At 37.1% G+C, this 21,594-nt stretch overlaps 1 protein-coding gene across 3 annotated transcripts in view; it reads left to right on the forward strand.

The window, feature by feature from the left end:
• The window catches only part of cadm1b (cell adhesion molecule 1b), a 169,514-nt gene extending 148,267 nt beyond the window's left edge, over positions 1 to 21,247 (forward strand). For 2 of the 3 annotated variants that reach the window (XM_087796490.1, XM_087796491.1), the window contains 3 exons: positions 396 to 446; positions 16,125 to 16,253; positions 16,937 to 21,247. In XM_087796490.1, the coding sequence (XP_087652616.1) occupies positions 396 to 446; positions 16,125 to 16,253; positions 16,937 to 17,055 (299 nt within the window). In that variant the 3' untranslated portion in view covers positions 17,056 to 21,247. The remainder of the gene's footprint in view (positions 1 to 395; positions 447 to 16,124; positions 16,254 to 16,936) is intronic. The other variant, XM_087796492.1, reaches the window with a different exon arrangement.
• Positions 21,248 to 21,594: the final 347 nt, after the last annotated feature.

The following is a 21,594-nucleotide window of genomic DNA, read 5'->3' on the forward strand; positions in this document are numbered from 1 at the left end:
ATGCAAATGTAAAAGAGAATATTTCCTACACATACACATATACAGATTATCATATATAAATGTGATATATATATATATATACTGTTTATATATATTAATCATGGGAAGACTTTTATAATACCACGCTACTACATGGTATTATTTATTTTCTCTTCTTTTGGTCCAAAGAAATGTGTGCAGTGTCCATATAAATCGGCTGAATTTATGTCTGCTTGAAGGGTTCATCACACTCTGTCTTTCTTTTTGTTTTTTCTTGAATGGGTGTAATGATAGACATTTAAGTCGACAATTTAAGTTTTATGAAAATATATTTTTTTCATTTCAGTGAATTTTGTCTTCCTTGTCTTTCTTTATTTCTTATACATGTTCTTTTTTTTATTATTCTTTTCATCTAGATGCTCCCACCACTATCCCCACACCCACCACCAACCCAGTCAACACGCAAGGTACTGTACGCTCTCACTGCTGTGCCTCTATACACAAATGCATTTTCTTTATTTAATTTCATTGAGTTCCTTCGCAATCTTACAGTATTTTATACTTTATGGTACTTCCCTTTTATTTTACAAAAAAAATAGTTAAATATGCAAAATATTGAGGATCTAGGAAATTCATGAATGGAATTGTAGACAAACAACTTTGGTTACAGTTACGAATTTAACTCAATAAAATATTACATTCAAATATTATTAAGAAGCTATTTGACAGGAAACATTTAGATATAATAAAATAAAATAAAATAATAATACATATTTCGAGTTGAAACTGCTTAAGATAAGTCTATAATTTTACATTTTAATTACAATTTTTGGATAAACAAATGTCAATCAAATGTGGCTGTAGAACATTGAAAGTAAGTGAGTAAATGAGACAATGGATAGAGATACAAAACGAAGGTTTAACTATATATAGTCATATTTTTGTTTTTAAATCTTGTGGATTTACTTGAATAAAAAAGTTCTTTATTTAAATAATTCAGACTCTCTTCTATGGGATTGAGTTTAAAGGACATAGAGGTCAAAGGTCTGAAGGTGGACACCATATCTGACAGGCGTATGGAGACTGGGGGCCTCTAACCATATCAGAAGATTCTGAGTCGAATTTAATCTGATGTCTGCCTATATGTGCCAGAGGACAGTCGTCAGCACCACGTCTGCTCATGTCATCGCCCTCGCTGGTCACATGTTTGTGTCCAAAAAAAAATATCAACTTTGCAGTTTTTCTATCTTATCAGCATCTGCAGCTTTATCTCAGCTGGCCCATCCATCATATGATAATGCCCTTTACATCCTCCCCCTACTAACCCGCGTTTTCTTGTGTGAGGCCGAACAACATCAATACCATCATTCGTCGAACCCTCTCTGTCACACTCTGTTCTTGCTTAGCTGTTAGCGTGTCTCAGCAGTGACCATCTTTTCCACTCTTATTTCAAACACAGCGATCAGGTTTCAAGTTGCAAACCTTGGGAGGTGACATTTGGATATGCCAGAATGTGACATTTCAATACAAAAACTGTCCTGAACAGAAAAGATTCTTTCATCAATAGCTGCTGTGGTGGTCCAGTGGCAGAAGACCTTTGTCTGAAATGGTTAACATTTCAAATGTTATGTATTTTTTATGGCTGTGGAGTGAATGTCGAAAGGTCCAGTCTTTTTAGGTGTCATTAAAAAAGTCTTCAATTATAGCATATAGAAAAACTGATTGATTGTGCTTTTTTCTGCTTCTCAACAACAATACCCTGGCTGGCTTGGACACAATGTCAACAATGCATAATGGCATACAAATACCAATATTCTCCAAAATGAGGTTCAGTCAAGCTTGTATTTTATCAATCTGTTAAAAAAAAAAGCTGCAGAAAAGTTACGCCTTCATCCAGAGTTGTATTCTTTTAATGTTCTTCCTGTTCTGTTCTCACGGCGACATTGTGACTTATTATGAGGCGTACTTCCAGAGCACTTTGTTTGGCACGTGAAGGAAGTTTCCAAGGTGCTCATTACTCTGCATTTTTCCATAAGCTTCCGAGCGAGTGATGCAGCCACCTTCCATGTTTTCAGTTCTAACATCCTGGTAATTTCCGAAAAGGCTGCATGAAAGAGGATTTATCCTGATTTATGCATTACATGCGGGGAGGATGTAATTGAGCTTTCTTGCAGTTCACTACTCCTCTAAACACCCTGTCACAGTGGCAGCGCTAAGATGACTAACCGTAGATTGCTTTGCACCACCTTAATCAGCATAACAGCACACTATTGCATTTCCAACTGGCCAATAAGATGTATACAGCCCTGTTTCATTAAACATTCATTTTTCCGCCGCTGTATATCTGAAGAGCCTCCAGCATCCACTGCAGCGATTGTTAAGAGACAACTAACTGACTCTGGATTTGAAGGTACAGAGAGGACAGGTTTCAACAATAATTGTTGTAGAGCTAAGCTGATGAAAACATGCTACAAATAAAATGAGTATCTAATTTCAATTTATAATACACTGACGTGCATCAACAGTTACTGTGGTTGTTCAGCAACAATATAATTTTTTCTGAAAATGGTACATGCTGGTTGAAAAATACAGTATGAGGAATTAGTGTCCATGTGTTTAGTAGATAAAAAACAAAACCATTCACACTTTGTTTGTGATCGTGTCAACGCACAATGTTTAATAACTACAAAGGTGTATCTTATCCGGACAATTCAAACCCATGGAATTGTTGACCACCCACACACACACCAGATTCTTCTGCACATGGCCTAAGTCAGTTCATTTATCCAGAAGGAATGTGGGAATTTAAAATAAAAGTTTTTTTCTAAAAGAAAAATAAAAGAAATCCAACACCAGTAGCAAAAGCATAAACTACAGATTGCGATGAGCATCTGACTACATCAATGCAACAGAGAGCCATCTTCACTCTGAGTTCACGTCATCTCACTTGACAAAACGATGGATGATTAGATCCCTCATGGTGATGTCGTGAGTGTGTGGGTGTATTTCTGAAATCAGGTTTTATATTTTGATCACAGACCTCCCACTCTTCTGTGCATTTGGATCAGACGGTTCTCACTGGGGAACCAACGCACTCTCCGTCTTATGTGCATTTATATGTTCACAGGAGCTCATAATGTCAGGTCTTATGCTGTCTTAAAAGTTGGCGTGTGGACCTCTTGGGAACCACCAGTCGCTCCTGTCATAACGTCAACTCTTTTATGTGTTTGAAAGTATTTCTTAACTTTAATTCTCGGTGTATGATAAACTGAGACTTTTCAAGTCTTGCATCAAGCCAGAGGTTGACAAATGACTGACAACCTTTGAATGATGCAAATAATAACATGGGTTTCTGCCAGTGGGTGCTCAGTTTATGCACCTTTTCCACCCATCACACAGTGCAAATCAACATCTTCCATCAGAAATGAAAGACAGAGATTTCCTAATCTTTTTAACACAATTTTTCAGATTTGGCACATATGACATTAAACATATTGAACTGCACACAGCTAACACACACTATGTCAACAGTAAAATAACGGAGGAGAAAAAAAATCTACTCCACAAGTCCCTGGGATTGTATTTTTCTTTTGGGCAGTGGGTAGAATATACCCAGAATCCCCGGCTCTGAAAGAATAAAGTGAGTCTGTGGCGATAATGCTCCAACTCGTCAGATGCTCAGAGATGATCCGAGGCAGGGACATTATATCCTGACTAAGCCTCTGGTAACCCCCCACTCTTCCTCAGCTTTTTGAGGGGCGCCAGCGCAGAGATATGGAACACAGAATTATGTTGTAGACTTGACAGCGAGACACAGTTTCGTACAGGAGTGATGTTATTGCTTTCAGGAAATCTTGTGAGTATGTATATTCATATGTCTTTTACACATGTTGTTATAAAATTGTTTATCATAGTAAGATGTTACAGTGTGGAACAGAATTATAGATTTAAGTGTTTATTTACATTTATCATTGTTGGTTAAATTGGTAGTCATGATAACAAAGATGATAAAGGTGAGTATCTCTGCCTTTTTTACATATTAAGCTTATAACTTATTATATAATAACTTACCTGTTTGCTACAAAAAACTCTAGTATACTACTAAATTATAACTCATGACACACATTTAGTTGAATCTATTTTGGATGCTTATGATAATTTAAAATATGGTCATATGATCGTAATTATAATAAGTAATTATACTATTACCTTAATGAAAGAGGAGTCAATGAATAGGTTTTGGGTCTGAAGAATACTAATCTTTAATCTCAAGCTTTCAAATCTGTGTCTAATAGAGTCTTTTACTTGTATATATCTCCAAAGTATTTCTATCAATACACTGTAAGAAAGTGTGCGCGATCTCCTGCAGTCCAATTGTTTATATTCTTGAATTTTTAACATCCTCTGAGTGTGATTTTTCTTTGTTTTGTTTGCTTTGTTATTCCATTGGGGAGATTGAATATCAACATGTGCACAGAATTCCTTCGTGAGCATAAACCTGACTCTTTTATAGTCAGACAAACAAGTGGCAGGAAGCGATGTGGGGGGGGCGGGGGGGGGGGAATCTAAGGCATCGATTTCTGTCCTCTGCCAACTGTACATATCTGACAGCTTTTTACCTGCACTTTAGACCCTGGGTTTCGGCTTAAATCCGTCTTGATTACACATTTTCACCACCTACTTAGTCATTAAACATTTTCTTGACTTTCTCCTTTTCTCACATGCACCGTTGCCTTTTGAAGTATTCCAATGAAAAGAAATAAAGAAGCATTTACAAAATGCAAATTAGAGCCTTTTCTCCTCACCTTTGTTTATCCCCTGTTGAAAACATGAGATTTCTTTCTTTCCACCCTCCTTTAAGTGGTTATTAAAGAACAGAAAATATTGTAATGGTCTGTTTTAATTGGTCTCCTGGGAGAAGGTTAGTCACGGCAGCCCACCCTAATGTTTAAAGAGATTTTCACAGCAGTTTTATTATTCGCTCATGGAGAAATTGTTAAAGCTCTACCTTGAATATTAGGTTGCATTCAACATCATGTCCGTGATCTCCCACCCATTATGTGCAGTGTACTTCTGTGTCCAAGCAAATCTTTGGCAAGAAGAAAAAAAAAATGTTCTGCTTTTGGTGAAGCGCTGCCCTAGCCTTGATCTCGCCAAAGTAAAAAACATGTAAGTGTGCTGCTGGCTTTGTTAGTGCAACTCTTTAGATTCCCAATGATACAATAAAATAAAACGACATTGAGGAACATTTCCCCTTTGAATAAACTTTATTTGGCCGTCCTTCGGCATTTCTGTGGCTCTCAACTGACCCTGAACACAAAGGATTTTTTAAAAGTCGATGTGTGAATGGATGATTGGTCCCATACAAGTGGAGATTTTCCCACTCGTGTTGTTCGGTAGCTGGAAGTAGCTGAACAACCGTCACAATCTCTTTGTCTTGAACCGTGATCACAGCTGCAGCCGCCTCGTTCACCACCTCTCTTGCGACAACACAAACATTGAGCCAGGGTTTGCTCCTTATCCCGAATCAATGTTTGTTTGTTTTTTTATCATAGACATTATTTGAATAAAGGTGAGAAAAAAAACATTGTAGTGTTTATTCATTCATTGCCCTGTTTTTATTGTTGTCGGGGCTCCAAAAGAATGGGACGCCCTATCTAGCTCTTTCAATTTAATTTAATTTAAAGTGCCAAAAGCCAAAAGCTTTAAGTTATGACAAGACACTTGGAAATAATGAAAACTTTCTTTTTAGCAGGCACAAAGCTCAAGTAGAACGAGACTCAAACAAACCCATGTATTTGGGGCAATGCTGTTAAACCCAAGGTTGGCTTAAGGTAGGAAACTATATATATATATATATATATATATATATATATATATATATATATATATATATATATATATATATATATAGTCATCATTTAATTTAAGGGGGAATCAATCCTGAAGCCTTCTTGCTCAGATGCTGCTACATTGACAATAGTCCAACTTTATTCATTAAAACTTACATTTTGAGCTTGTTGCTCAATTTTTAATTTTTTTTATTGTTTATAGTTCCTATACATACAGTATTTAAAAAAAATACTTTTTACAACCTATCATCAGAAAATTGTAAAATTTGTCTTAAAATCCTTGTAACAGCCTTGCCATTAAACTACATGTGCATTTTTTGTACAAAACAAGATAAAGGCACTTGTTGTCAGTTTCCATTTAGTTGTGTTAAATGTTACATCATGTTATTTCTATAAGTGAAGAAGAAATTGTCGGTGGTCTGGGCATATTAGCGACAGTATATACTCTCTATCTCTCACTCTGGGTGCTTTCCTAGTTTAAGATTAATTTACATTATGGGATACATTTTATTCACTTTTATTTGAATGCATACTATAAGAAAAATATAGAACTCTATACTGACTACATTTAATAATATTCAGGGCACTAAAAACATCAAATTGTCCAACTGTTTTTCCAAACTGTGATTATGTGTTCAGGAGACTGCAGGGGCACCTGGAAAATGTGCAATATCATTTCCAAGCAAAAGTCGTTCATAGCCCAAAGGATCTTTTTCACTCTGCACACTCTGATCAGCTTCTAATATTAAATAAAGTGTAAGAGACATTAATGTCTTTTTTGATTTATGATTGGTTCGCAGCATTTTGGATCACCGAGGTCATTTAGACGACAAGCATCAATTTCACAATCCTCATAAACACTTTATTGTTCAGTGCCATTGCAACAAAGAAGCTAAGATTACACCCCAATCTCATTACGTCCATGTTTTCCTAGGACCTGGACAAAAACAAACGCGTTTGTGTCTGTGCTCTCCTTTAAAATGGTTTGGATGCTAGACTAATTTTGGAGTTTATTGACGTGCTGCAGAGGAAGAGTTAGCGAGAAGATTAGCTTGGCTTCAATTGATGTGATTACATTTATGTTGCAGTGTTTTCAGTAATTGTAGTGTTTTCATAAAAAGACTCAACATATTTCTTTCAAGTGTATACTAACAGCTTACAAGCAGAGATGGTCTGAGACATTTGTTTAACTCTGGACGAAGCAGGGAATGCCCTGATGGGCAACTTGATATACTATAAATATTACATATTTCGTCAATATGTTGATCGGTATTTAAAAGTATATTGTGAAACAAGGGTTTAATTATCACCAAAAGCATATCTCTGGTGATAATTAATATTACAATGTGAAATTCTTTGTAAAAGGCCTCAAATAATGGAATCACCAGCCCAAGTGATTACAATTGTTATTATTTGGAATATTTAATGATTAGAACATTTTACTTACAATCAATCTCTTTATCCAAAGACACTACATGTTGTCGTGATTAAAGGTTCTCTACTGATCAGAGGCTTTTAAATTCATGAGAAGACACTACAATACAATGCGACTGCAACTGACTTAATTTGTACAAGAATTTTTAAAGAAAGTTGTGAAGCAACGGAGAAAGAACAAGTAGACAAATCTGCAATTGGATAACAAACATCTTGTAATATCCTGCTGTGAAAGATTGTTAAGCTTTAATATGAAATGTTTACTACTTGTTGAAATGCTGACGTGTCTTATTCAGATTTATATGAACCCAATATACATCAATCTGTGAAAAGTGATAAATGAAGAACTATCTTCTCGTGATGGGATGAATGACGAGGATGATTATAGTGAGTGTGACGAAGGTGGTCAGCAATGAAGGGAGAGTGAAGAACTATTGGATGCAGATGCATCAAGGAGGCCCTCAGCAGGGATCAGGACAGGGAGGATGCTGCTAATGACGTTGGTCCTCTTCATCATCATCGTCATCTTCGAGTGGGTCCTTGGGAACATACTGACTTTTGAAAAATTTGTTACACACAATTAGTTAGTGAAGATGTTACACCAACAAATTCAGAAGATCACAAGTCTGGAAAGCAATCTGCTATGTTGTTCGAAAGTTGTCACAAGACTATTTTTTACACACTGATCTTACAAAGAGCAGTTCAGGCAACAAGGACCATAGAACTGGTTTCATGCAAGCCATAGACTGTATTAGATATGGACCTAGTATCTGGGATGTCACTTCAACTAAGGTTAATTCAATATGCAGATATTTATATTTGCCATAAGTCTTCTTCTTTTTCTTTTTTTTCTCCCTGGGAGCGTATGTAATTCTTTCTGCGGCTTGTCTTTAGTAGACACTCAATCAACCGGACTCACCAAAGACTTTACTTCCAAAGAAGATAATTTGTGGAAGAAAGTAAACAAGGGCTGTGTTTTCAAATGCTTTTTCAGCCCCTCTTTATATCGTCTCATCTTGTGAGGTATCCAACATTTGACACTTGCCTTAATAAATTACAATTAATTTTGTTCCTATTACAGTATTTTGGCAAAAACTAGATACTACCACATACAAAGGGATTCATTATGGTATATTTTAATTGTATTTGATGTTTGTTTTTTAATGGTTAATTATGTTTTCTTTAACTTTAATGAATAATTGTGGTTTATGTCCCAAATGTAGTATTCATAAATGTATTGGGGAAGCATATATACTGGGATCATACAATCAGCTATGAAAACAAAGACTACGGAACAAAATTTCAAACCAGTTTTGCTATTAACAAAAAATCAAATAAAACCAATATATCTTAAAAAACACTTGCTGCCTTGTTTTTATCATCTGACTTGGAGTTGACCTTCCTGCATGGAGAACTTGTGCACGGAGAGAATCAACCCTGCTGCTTTCAAGGACACTAAACTTCCGTAAATCTTTATTCACATGTTGAATAAGGGTAATTTCCGTAGGTTGTGGCACAAGTAGCAACCTTGAAGCCAAGGAAAAATAAGAGATTAAGTACTAAATAATAAAATATATTAAGAAATAAAAAAGATAACTATAATATAAAAAGATGACTTCAACTACATGTGCCTCCCTTGCTTTACTTTGCGCATTATGTTTTGTATTAACCAACGAAACCTGGGTAATAAAACAAGCATCACAAGGTTAAAGCTAATCTGCCTGTGACTTTTGTGTTGAACTTTACAATCATTTTTTTTCTCACCTATGAAAGTGGGAATGAAGTTGCCTAGACTACCAGTAAAACACTTTTGCTGTAGATATTATGTTGCAGCAAACAATCGTTTGCTGGAGATCGATGCTTCATCTCATTACGTCCATGTATCAGAAAACACAAAAGGCACGCTTGTTTGCAATCCTGTGCCCTGAAATGGTTCTGACGCTCCTAATACTGTCTGGCTTTATTGTTCTGCTCCCTGGGCCGAGTTAGCCATTCTGCACAGGTGAAGGCTTCGCTCTGTCAACACCAGGGAGTCATTGTTTCGATTACATCCATGTAATTACATCTATAAATTGTAATGTGATTGTTTTTCTGTTGGTGTGCCGCTTGTGTTTGTGTGACATCTTATTTCAGCCGCACAATCTTGTTGAAAGGGTGGGAAAAATGAATTGAATTTCCTTGTAATCAGTGTGGTGAAGACAAGCTTGCATCTCTGATCTGCTGGCTGACAGACAGCTTGTCAGGGCGCTGTGATGCTGACCAGGGTGGCAATTAGTCATTTGAGAGATGGAGAGGTGAAACTGTAAAGCATGTGACACTGGGAACCGAGCAGAGCAGATTTCACCGGCGCACAGACACAGGCCTTAGTTGCAAATCCTCTTTATTCCGTCATAAATCCCCAAGGCTGCACACGTCCTGTCAGGATGCTGGTGTGGGCATGTCGGCGTTCCCAGATGGAGCTGTGAGCAGAGTGGTGCTGATCGTATGGACACCGTCCCCATTCCTAACATCATCAAAATGGGCTCATTCCATGTGTGAGGCAGAATCTCCTACTATACCATCACCATCAGTCTTTTGGGGGTGTTTTACTTTTCAAAGCAGATTTCGGTGGTGACAATAAACTTATTGATTGAGGCTGGCACTGGAGACCCAGACTCAGCTGAGGAGGATGTCTACACAAGAAGATCGGTGAATTCTGGAGCATGATTCCTGCTGGTCCAGTTCATGTTTTTCGCCCCTGTTAAAGTAGTAGCAGGTTTTAGCTTAACTTGTATTTTAGGCAAAGAATGGCATTACTATAATAACAGGAGGAAGTTTATACCAATCAGAGATTTAAAAAATATTTAATTAATTTCTGTTCTAGTCGTTATTATTGTCTAAAAGGTGTTTTATTTTGTATCTATTTATTTTTAGAAAATATGTTGTTGTTTTTTAAATGTAAAATTATCCTTTGACTCTTTAATCATCAAGACACATCAGAGAAGATGCCTCAAGAGTAAACTAGTGAAAATAAGTAAAACTCAAACTCTATGTTAGACGATCATATTCCAGAGTTGCTTTTTACAAAAAGGCTCGGAACCCCTGATTTACACAATATCATCAAATGCATATTGATAAACATGTAATATAAATATTCATCTTTAATATGTTGACCATTGTGCTTTTCCTCTTACTGGATGAACAGTAACAGTTATATGTAGTTCCAGGTACATTTAGATAGTGATGAATAGCTATGATTGGGAGAGAAAGATGGGCTTCCAACCTGTCCCCTGAAAAACTTCTAGCTTTCTTGATATATAGATGTCCATTTTTCATTTAGGGATGTTCATTTTCTTTTCTATGAAAAATCTAGACAAGTCCATGACTCATCAGTGTGTCTGAAAAAAGAAGATGTTTCTAAAGATTGAGTGTGTATTTGTAACTTTGTGAATAATTCTCTGAAATAATTTGTCAAATATATAACACAGTGATTATGAAATGATTTAATTATAAAAACAACGTATGTAATTCAGGGTCTTTAAAGAACTGTATGTGTGTGTATGTGCGTGTATGCATTGTTACAGGTCTGGAAAAGCACTATACAAATAAAAATTACTTACTTACTTACTTACATTTTTGGCTCTAGGCCAGGGGTGGGCAAACCGGTCCTCAAAAGGCATGCACAGTTGAACCAATGAGATTTCAGCTAAAACAAGCAACACCAGACTGACAGTCAACTGACAACACTGCTAAGACTCATGATTGGTCAAAAGGTGTCCTCTTGATTATTTGGAACAAAAACCTGAACCCACTGTGGCCCTTTTTGGAACACTTTGCCCACCCCTGCTCTAGGCTCTAGTACCTGGTAGTGATGGTGACATGAGCCTGATTAATGTTCTTGGTCAGAGGACGTAATCTCTATATGTTGGGTTGCATGTTGGAACACCTAACGGTCGACCCAGAACCCAGGTTCTAAAGCTTCTAGCACTTTTCCGTGACAACATGGGCATAAAAGAGAAAAATATCACCCCATTTTTATTTTCCTAGAAATTCTAATGGTGTTCCAAATTGCAAAGTGCTTCAGGGGTTGCACGTGCAAAAAAAATGTTCTACACAACTACACTTTCACTTCCAAAAGCTTTCAGTGCCATGTTGAAGCCGTCATCGGCAGATGGAGTTGTCATGGAGATGCTTCCCTTGGATCCATCAAATTACCACCAAAATACATTTTTGGCCCCCTTGCCTCCAAACAACACAATGAACAGTTGTCTAATCTGAGTCCCGTGTCAGCACATTCTATCCCTTTGTTTAATTTAGTTTAATCTTTTAACCTTTTTCAATATTGTATATTGTATTAAAAGCACTTACATTAATATGATGCCTTTTTCATAGTTTCTATTTCTTTCATTCAAAAAGATCATAAGTAAAAGCGCTTTATTTAATAAAATGTTAAAATGATGAGAAAAGCAGGAATGACTAGAAGTAGTGAAGGCAGTTGAGAAAAAACTTGTATTTTATTATCTAATTAAAATAGAAAGCTATACATATTAACAAGTGTTATACCTTACTCTTTACATAAAAGCAAAAAAGAGGTTTACTTTTAAACTATTGAGGCAAGGTTTGTTTTTTTTTAATTGAAAATTAATACATAAAGTGAATGTGGAGTTGCAGCTTTGAAGTTGATTCCAACATTGCATTTTCTCCAACTGCCGCCTGTCTTATGATATTATCAGAGTTTATTTTGCTAGAATTCATAATACTGCAGTAATGGATTCAGTTCACAGTTCAACTCTGTAAGAGCTGTTTATTAGAAAAGAGGAATGATTCATTCATTATTTAGAAATTACAGCTAATGGTAATTGCAAAATGTTCAAGTGTTTCCAGCACTGACCTCTCACCTTCACTCTCATGGCAACTTCACAGAGAATAGTTTTTCTTATTGCTGATGAGAGAAACAATCAACTCACCATAACACTCTGGACCTCTTGACTTCCTGTGCCTCGTCAAGTATTCTTGACACAGCCAGGGCGAGGTAGAGATGGAGCCGCTACTACTGGAACATTCAAGCTGGATGGAATGTAAAAATAATCGTGATTTGCAATCAGTTGTAAGCCTTTTCCTTTCATTACTCACCTTCTACTGTTCCGACATACTATATGTATAAATCACACGTTAGATTGACACTTGAGCAGGTCTGGAGTGAGATTATTCTTGAGCAAAAGCTTCAGAGGTTATGCTTAAAAGGTTGTTATTTTAGAAGTATTATGTATCAGTGACTTATCAATTCATAATATAATTCAAATGATTTCAATTCATATTTTTATCAACTAAAAAATATTTTTATAAATGTTTACCAAAAAATGATGAAAGTATCCAGTAAATTACAAGGTGTTACAAGAGGAAGAGAAAGGAAAGAAAAGAAATAGTCGCAAGTTCGATCTGGGGAAACAGAGAGAATCCAAAAATAATGAGAGACTTGGCACGGTTGAAAAGAAGCTCACACCGGCTGCTCCGTAAAAATACAGAAGAGGAAAATGTTGTGGTTAAAACAAACACACACACAAATAATGGCGGGAGCAGAATAGAAGAAAATCGATGGAAATCTAAACAAAAGTCGAGGCGAGATACAGAATACAAGAAGTAATCCAGAGAGAAAAGACCAATCAGAGTGACAAGACATTCAGGAATCTGTTCCTTTCAATAGTGAGCAGATCCAACAACTGAGCCAAAACATCCCAGCTCAGTACTGTGTCGAGTTACGGAATTACACACAGAAATAAGACCAAAATATGAAGAAGAAAAATAGATGCAATAGAGAAATAATGACATAAAACAAGTTCAAAACTAGGCAAAAGGCCTTAATGTGATAAGAAAAATGATTAAAACATTGACAAAATCCATATATTTTAGTTTGTAGTTTTGTTTGTTCACCTGTTTTAATGCTAAAAGTCCCTGATCAATACAAGAGAAAGTAAATAAATAGATTTTTATATGTGGGCCAGTAACAAATGCCATCCGGACCAAGACCAGCCCGGTGGTTAAATGTAAAATGGTTCTGGAAAAGTCAATCGGGGCTCATCCTCAAAGAAATTAGTCCCATTTTTAAAATTTGCATTACGTTTGCCACTTTGAGCAAAACATACCTTTTTTAACTGTTTGTAGTTCATTTCAAAAGTGGTGACAAAGGCAGCATGTACTGTATATACGACAAAAAAAGGTGGAAGAGGAGATTTTGGAGGCTAGTTGTGGCCTATGTTCATTAACATGGAGCGTGTGGTGTTACCACTCCTCTGGGAATGAACTGACATTGCTTGTACAGTAAACAAACTTCACATTGCTGCTAAACACAAGTCTGAGCACTCGAGCGCGACCCAATCATAGCAAACTAATTAACTCCAATACTCTTTTTTTTCCGGGGATGTCCATGTACACGGCAACTTTCTTTCTCAACAAGCGAACTAGTCCATTTTTTTTCTGGTACTCGACCTATTACGCCACCACAGTGTTGAGAAACTATGCGTCTTCGCCTTTTATCAAAATCATTGGAGTTCAGAGCATGACTAGTGAGATTGATGGAAAATTGAGCTGCTCTCTCATGCAGCAAAGAACAGTGCGGCCGTCCCCTTCAGCCGCCACTCCTCCATCAGCCCAAATGCACACAGATATAGACTATTGATAGATGCCTCTGAACTATTCTGAGACTGGAAATTTAAAGGCTGGAGATTCTGCCTTGTTCTATTGTGGAGCACGGATAAATCTAGCTAAATGCTGGACAGTGATTCGCTCTGACACCTGAGGCGCCGACGTATTTCTTCTCGTGGCGGCAATTTATCTCCAGACTTGTGTCTGTTTCTCATGATTGAGCTCTGTAACTTCCAGAAATGGCCTCTTAAATCGCAATGTATTTTATTGTGTGTAAGCCCTCGCTGAAATTGCAGACGCTCTCTACTGTCTCATGCTGCAATAACTGTCTTTAGGCATTGTTCAACACCTTCAGAGGAAGAAGAGAAATGCCAAAAAGTAAGGCATGAAAAGAATACAATTTATATCAGTGAGTATAATATAAAGGGTATTTTAAATGTGGTCATTTTAATTAATTTTAGACTAATGTTAAAACCCTACTCTCCTGACTTAATGACAATTCTTTTGAAGTTATTTCTTCTTAAGTTCTCCCACGTCTAAAATATTTGCGAACAAGAGGTAACGAGAGTGAAGTCCATTATTTCATAATATTAGCTTTACTCCTCCTGCCAGCTGTAAGCCCTGCTTTGTTTATACAACAAGTCCCTTGGAGGTGGAGACTTCCATGATTGAGGAAGCACTTTGAGAACCCTGATGCTTGACCAATCACATTTATATATGAGAGGACAAAGGGATGGAGACAGAAGGAGGGGGGAAGAGGGATAGGGAGAGAACAGAGGCCGCTGAGAGGATTCTGGATCAGTTCATACTGTCATGGCAAGGTGAAGGAGATCCTGGATTAGGCAGCATGCCCTTGAGGTATAATGAAAGGAGGTCAGGCACTGGGGCTCCAGGGGAGATGAGGAGGCAGGAAGTGAGCTCAAACTGCACAGGTGTGGTACATGATGCATGAAAGAGAGACATATAAAGAGAGCTCAGTGTGTAAAAAACTGTCCTGCAATCAAAACCTATAGCAGCATTGGTAAGCTTTGAGTCAGTCCTTACTAAAAGCTATAGCACTGAAGAGAGTTTTAGGTCTAAATTAAAATAGAGAGGGTGTCTGCCCTTCCGGCAATGGGTTGCACAGTAAAATAACTGAAGACCCTGGTTCCATATCTACATTTAGAGATTCGTGGTATAACTAATAGACTCATTTACAGTAGCGCTTGCAGCAGGAACTAGTCCATTATGAAAAACTAGATCATTAGTTAGAGATTGTCCGAGATGTTGTGGGCCAACTAGTAGAACCTCAGTTTTTTTCTGAGTTCAGTAAAAGTACGTTTTGGCTCATTCAGGACTTGATATCTGTGATACATACCTACAGCATATACATTGAGAGATGCGATCTTAAGAACAGAGCCTTGTGGGAAACCATACATTACCTATACATAGACAATGGGTCATCGACATGTACTAGCTGATGTGTAGCATTTGAGTTATTTTCATTTCTCTCATTGGAACCAGTGTAGTGTTCCAAGACTTGTATGTCCAGAATACGCAGCAAAAAGAGAAAAATAGATAAATCAAATTGTATTAAATACATGTGTTGTTTGTGGTAAGGAATTATGTGACATGAAGTATTTAATAAACTTGCCAATTTTAGCACCATTACCTGCTGTTGTTCTATATTGTATTTTTAAGTTATTTTCTGTCATTATGAGGGAGTCAGTAAGTACATTATTTCTAATACACTTTTTAATAACAGCAGGATTTGCTACAGGCATATTCCTCCTGCCCTGAAAGTGCACATTAAGCTTACAGGCAAAATAATCAAGAAAAGATCTTAACCAATAAATACCTTTAATCATTAAAATTCTCATTCTGTCCATCCTCACTCTAAATTGTTGTGTGCAGCGTCCGCCTGTAAATGGGAACAAAATGCCTTAATGGGCGATTTGTGGGCTCCTAGTTACAAACTGTAAACCATTTACCGCCCTCCCTGGATCCACATTCTCCATTAAATCATTTCATTTTTATTGGTAGACATTAGCTGTCATTTCTCCTGGCAGCTATTTTCGAGTGCATCCTCGACTGTGGAAACCCTTGCAGAGAATAAGACACACAATTGTGTTTGTTTTGGCGGCTCTAATAGTTACCGTGCCGCAGGTTCAAGTGCATCCCACAGCTGCGTGAAGGTATGAGCCCCGGCACTGATCACAGAATTATTTAAGGTTGTTGTTTTTATGTGGTTTTTTTCAGACTCCAGAGCCGGCGATGGAGCACCGCAGAAAATCGACCACGCTGTCATCGGTGGGGTGGTGGCCGTGGTGATGTTTGCCATCCTGTGTGCGCTTATTGTTCTTGGTCGATACTTCGCCAGGCACAAAGGTAATAGTGGCTGCTGTGCACAGTTGATCTTGAAAATGTTTTTGGAGTGTTTTTTAAAGCACATTCGGGGTGTCTTTTGGAGCTTTCTGTTGCTCAAAGTGCCAATGGTATTTTAAATTATTTTTTTCATTTACTTTTATTGAATTGTTATGGATAAATGAATAAAAACTGCGACTCAAAGGTCAGTCCATTAACCAGTAAGTCCATATTTGCGAGAATTTAATTTGAGTAATTTTGTGAAATCTAGTGACACCTAGTGCCTGTACTGCATGAAAATACAATAAAAGTATTGAGAAATTGTTTTATAAATATAAAATAATAAAACAATATTGATCAAGCAAATTTCTCATGTATTTGGAAACAAAACATGTACAAATAATGGTTAAGAAAACATATAAAAAGTATGTCAATCATAATAAGATTGAATGGACAACATTTCCTGGTTAAGAATATTGTGATAAAAATGTTGGTAAATTTTGTTCAAGGAAAAAAATCACGCTCTTCAATTTCAATATTAAAAAATGATTTCCATTTATCACATTCAAAACATTACAAATAGCTCTGACTTGCTGACAAAAGTCCAAGACAACGGTTTAGAGAATCAAAATCTGACTCGTCAGCATCCTAGCGAGCCACAACGATGACGACCTCGGTAACTGATCTTCTGGATCTCTCTGGCGCAGGAACCTACTTTACACACGAAGCTAAGGGAGCGGACGACGCGGCCGACGCCGACACGGCCATCATCAACGCCGAGGGCGGACACAACAACACAGACGAGAAGAAGGAGTATTACATCTAAAGTGGACAGCAGGCGGGTTTCTGGTGATGTGGCTTTATGTCTGATCGGTTGCTAAATGGCTTGTGGGCAGGGAGGGGGATATTTAAAAGATGCGACGGACAGTAGGACTGGAATGGCTCTGAGGTCAAACGAGGCTTGTGAGTCGTGACCCATCCTGGACTGCTGGGCCTAATCTGTACAGTTCGATTATTTTACAGACTCTTTTGTGCCTTGTTCTATTTCTTTTGTTTGTTTCGTTGAGACCATTTGACCACTCACGTGCTTGTTCAGAGCCTCTCTCTTAGTCAGCCTGTGCTGCAGCCAGATCACCTTTTCCTGAGTAATATTCAGGCACTGGAACCTTGTCAACACGTTTCTCCTGCCGGGTCAATCGTCTTCGCCATTTCACCACGCACAGCCGGACAGTCATTAATTTATCGCCGTTAGGAAGTAGACTCGAGAGCGACATAGGAGTGCACTTAAGCTTCATCTTACAACACACATCAAGAGACGTGGTTCTGCATTGATTTCAATGTGTTGTGTGATAATAAGTAGATTTGTGGACGGTTTTGTATTAGGATAGTCAAGAGTCAATGGTTCTTTACAGTCTTGAATGAAGTTCTTTTAGTTAATAAGGAGCACTTTGCTTCAACATTATGTTCACCATGCCTCAAAATGATGCGGTAGACTTCACATCTCACTTTGCTAATAATGCTATGTTGGGTTTTCGCTACATACTTTAAAGGCATTATTGCTAAACATTCTACAAATCTGTGATTAAAAAAATACTTGGATTTTATTTAAAACTTTCAAATAAATCACATGTTTAATTCAAGAAAAAAAAAATGTTTTCCTCATTGTCAACATTTAAATGAAGCATTTAAAAAATAGTTCACAACTTTAATAAGAGTCTCTAGGTTAAGATCGAACTGATGATCATGTTGTCAGCGTCTGGATGTGCAGTCTTGACCAAAACCTTGGGATCCTTCAGCAACAAATAGTAGAAAGTTCAAAGTCTCACAGTGAGTTTGTATATCCGTGAGCAGATTTCTGCTTTCATCGTATTTGGTTACCATTCAGACTTTTCCAAAGTTGCCTCTGACAAAATATAACAACTCTAGTTGCTTCAAACACAAACTGCAAATCCAGGATCAAATCTATGCAGACTTTTGAGCAAAACAGACATCAACACATGTCTGATCTTAAATAAACATAGGCATATTATCTTGATAAATTTCATCAGATTCAGATCAAGATTTTTTTCTAGGTAAACTTTACCGTGCTGGTAAATTTATGTACTTTTTCCTTCTCCCGGCCCGAAAATAAGATACCTTGCAGATTCTTCCAATTTTTTTTTTTAATCATTGGAGCTTTCAAGCAACAAACTTCCCCTTAAACAACTACTCACACTAGAAAAGTTTGTACATTGTAGAAGCAGCTATTTCTCTCATTCACAGGTGACCATAGGTGATGCAAAATTGAAATTCACGCCAGATTTAGTTCCCAAACCTTTGGCCAAGACTGCATGAGACAACAATGAGTTAATAGATTGTTAGTAAACGCAAGCTTTAATATTGTATCTAAAAATGCATTAATATTTGAGATACTAAGTTTATTCTAGAAGTTCAAAACAACACAATTGCAGCTTCTTTCCACAAATTCCAACATAAGTATAAAAATAAACTATTTAGCTTGAATTCAGATTGGCAGTGATGAAAAATTAGGGATATATTTTTGTAATTATATACTTAATAGACACAATTATACCGTTAGAGTCGCCTGTATTCCATCAATAGGTTAACTTAACCTGCTCGTCCATATCTTTTCACATACTTAGTGGAGGGCTTCTTCCGAACTACATAGTGGCTTGATTGTTACATACATGTGCAAATACTTTCCGTCTATCCAACATAAATATATGGACCAAAAAACTGTCATAGAGAAAGAATTTGGAGAGACTTGTCAGCTCTTTGTTGGGTCAGAGTTTCTGTTCATGTTAACACGAATCCCTCCAGGCATCGACAGTGTGTGTAATAGAAAACTTTCTCACAAATTCATCCCGCCCACATGGGTGACCCGGACCAAACGTGATAATTGCTTCTGTGTGCTCATACTCGCAACACAATTTTGACAGTGCAACTGAGGCCAAAAGTCCAGTTAGCAGGCTGATTTCATTTGTGCTGTTATTCAAAAAATTTGTTTAGAGTTGTCACATGTGACACCTAGTGCTTGTTTAAAAGCGAATCAACTTTTTTCGAAAACCAGCCAGAATGTTGACTGGTTTCTAATGGAAAAGACAAAAAAAAGGTAATAAATAAATTGATGTAAAAGTAGAAACAGGTTTAAGTCTGATCAATGACATGTAACTTGTTCACTCAAAGCTTCTCTGGCTTCACTCAAAGGTGAATTGTTTTCAAATCCTCTTCATGCAACAATGAATGTGTTTCCAGCCCCGAGAATGCAACTAAAAATCAATAAAAATAAAAACACACACTCACATCAGCAGACATTTCCCACTTCTGACACTGTCTTGGCGAAATAAGATCATTTGATGGTGAAAACACGCGAAGAATTGAGAAGCACTGCCTTATACCAACACTCTACCACACTTCATAAAGCAGAAAAGACTGAAGGACTTTATCGTGTGCCTTCTTTGAGTTCCATGTCATCATTGTACAAAAGCAGAGCTGTAGATTTCTTTTCCTTCCTTATTAAAGTGTTAATTACTCTTTCCACACTTTCAACACGCGTCACGATGGTGTAAAAAGTCTTTTATCAGTCACAGAAGCTTCCACGGACTGTAACGTCATCGGCATCATGATGTATTTATTGTGTTTGATTAGTGGTACGGGAAATGCTTTTGTTATTTATTTGGATATTGAAGGACTCGTGTGTATTATCAGAAAATATTGTTAAACAAACATCGACGCTCAATGATAGTAGAAGTTATTGCATGATCAATTTTGACATTAAATTAGGGCTGCATAAAACACACATAATAAAGAAACAAACTAGGGAGCTTTTGAAGACATATGAACATGTTTAAGGAAAACTATATTATTTAAAATGAATTGGTTGCTGAGAATGTATTTTCTGTTTATTTATCAGCTTTTTGTGTGAAATATAAGCAGTAACATGCATTTCTATTCACCCTAATAACACCTAAGCAAATAAAAACTATCAAGAGCTAATTTAAAAGTAGCTATTAAGGATATATTAGGAAATCAGATATGGATGGTGGTTGTTTGCAAAGAAGCTAATGCAGCTTTGGCGCTAATGCAGCTCTACATAGCTCTAGTATTAAAGGCATGATATAGAAATATGCCATGAACAACAATTTATTACATATAATAGTTATGATAGTTTCTCGTAATGACAGCAAAAGAAAGAAACCTTATGGTCATGACAGATATTGAGCAGCCCTAATTAAATGTGTTCAAGGTGATGTTTTTCCAAGAAAAAATGGACTCACAACATGCGTGAAAACATCACAATTCCTTGCTGTTATTCTTTGTGTATGTTTTCACTCGCTCAGGTTCACGGGTGTTGTGTCGTTTGCATCTCAGGTAGAATGCAAATCAAATAGGCCCCGAGTAACACAGTAGTCTCGCAGCTATTCTGACAGTACACAACTCAAAGGATGTACATGTTTCTTTATTTCCTCTCGGTTGTACATGTTTCTGTGTTCTTGTTATGGTGCACGGTTACGGTTTTTATTTTGCATAGACCTAGATCACAAAGAAAACTAGATTTGTTAAACGGATAAATACAATGTACAGTCGGTGTTGACAGAATCACAATGATGTTCATAGACACTCATGGAGTATTGGTTATTTAGATTATTATAGGATGTGACAACTGACGGTAAATCTGTTTCCACTCGCCCAAAACTTTTTCACAATTGAAACAATGGTGTATTTACTGTGACATTAAATTTCATTAATGTACTTTCTGTTGAATATTGGGGTGAACTTTTGTTGCCTGTAGGAGGGGAGGAGGGGACAAAAAAGGGGGTGGCGTTAGCTTCTTTTCTCCAACCCCAATATTGTTTTTTCTTTTCTCTTGTAACCAGGCAACCTTCTTTTCTTTTTGTAGTGGATGTTTTGGTTCCTAACATGACCATACATGTTTTGTATTGGTTCACCAACATTTTTACAAAAGAAAAAAAAAACGGAGTACTTGTCTTAATAAAACAAAGATATCAATGTTCTAACTGACGTGTCATTGTTATTTGAAGAACATGATGGCGAGCGTGTCGACTTGTCATGCAAAATGTATCGTAACTTTTGTCACGCGTGTTGAATCTACTGAATACATTAACCGGGTTCTCTTCCCGCTGAGCTGCTTATGCTTGTCAAACTCCAAGAGGAAGCGGCAGAACACGGGCGCTCGTCAGCGTCTGACATATGCACCCTGGTAGATATCCTGTCGCGAGATGTTTATAGTGACAAGAGGGTTGACGCTGACAGGCTCATGGGTCCAGGTATCTGCGTGGATGATAGCAATCAAATTGATAAGCAGAAGCTGATTCAAAATCGGAGGACATTCTGTCATCATTAT

Source organism: Callionymus lyra, chromosome 7 (assembly GCF_982586985.1).
Source record: "Callionymus lyra chromosome 7, fCalLyr1.hap1.1, whole genome shotgun sequence".
NCBI classification, from domain to species: Eukaryota; Metazoa; Chordata; class Actinopteri; order Syngnathiformes; family Callionymidae; genus Callionymus; species Callionymus lyra.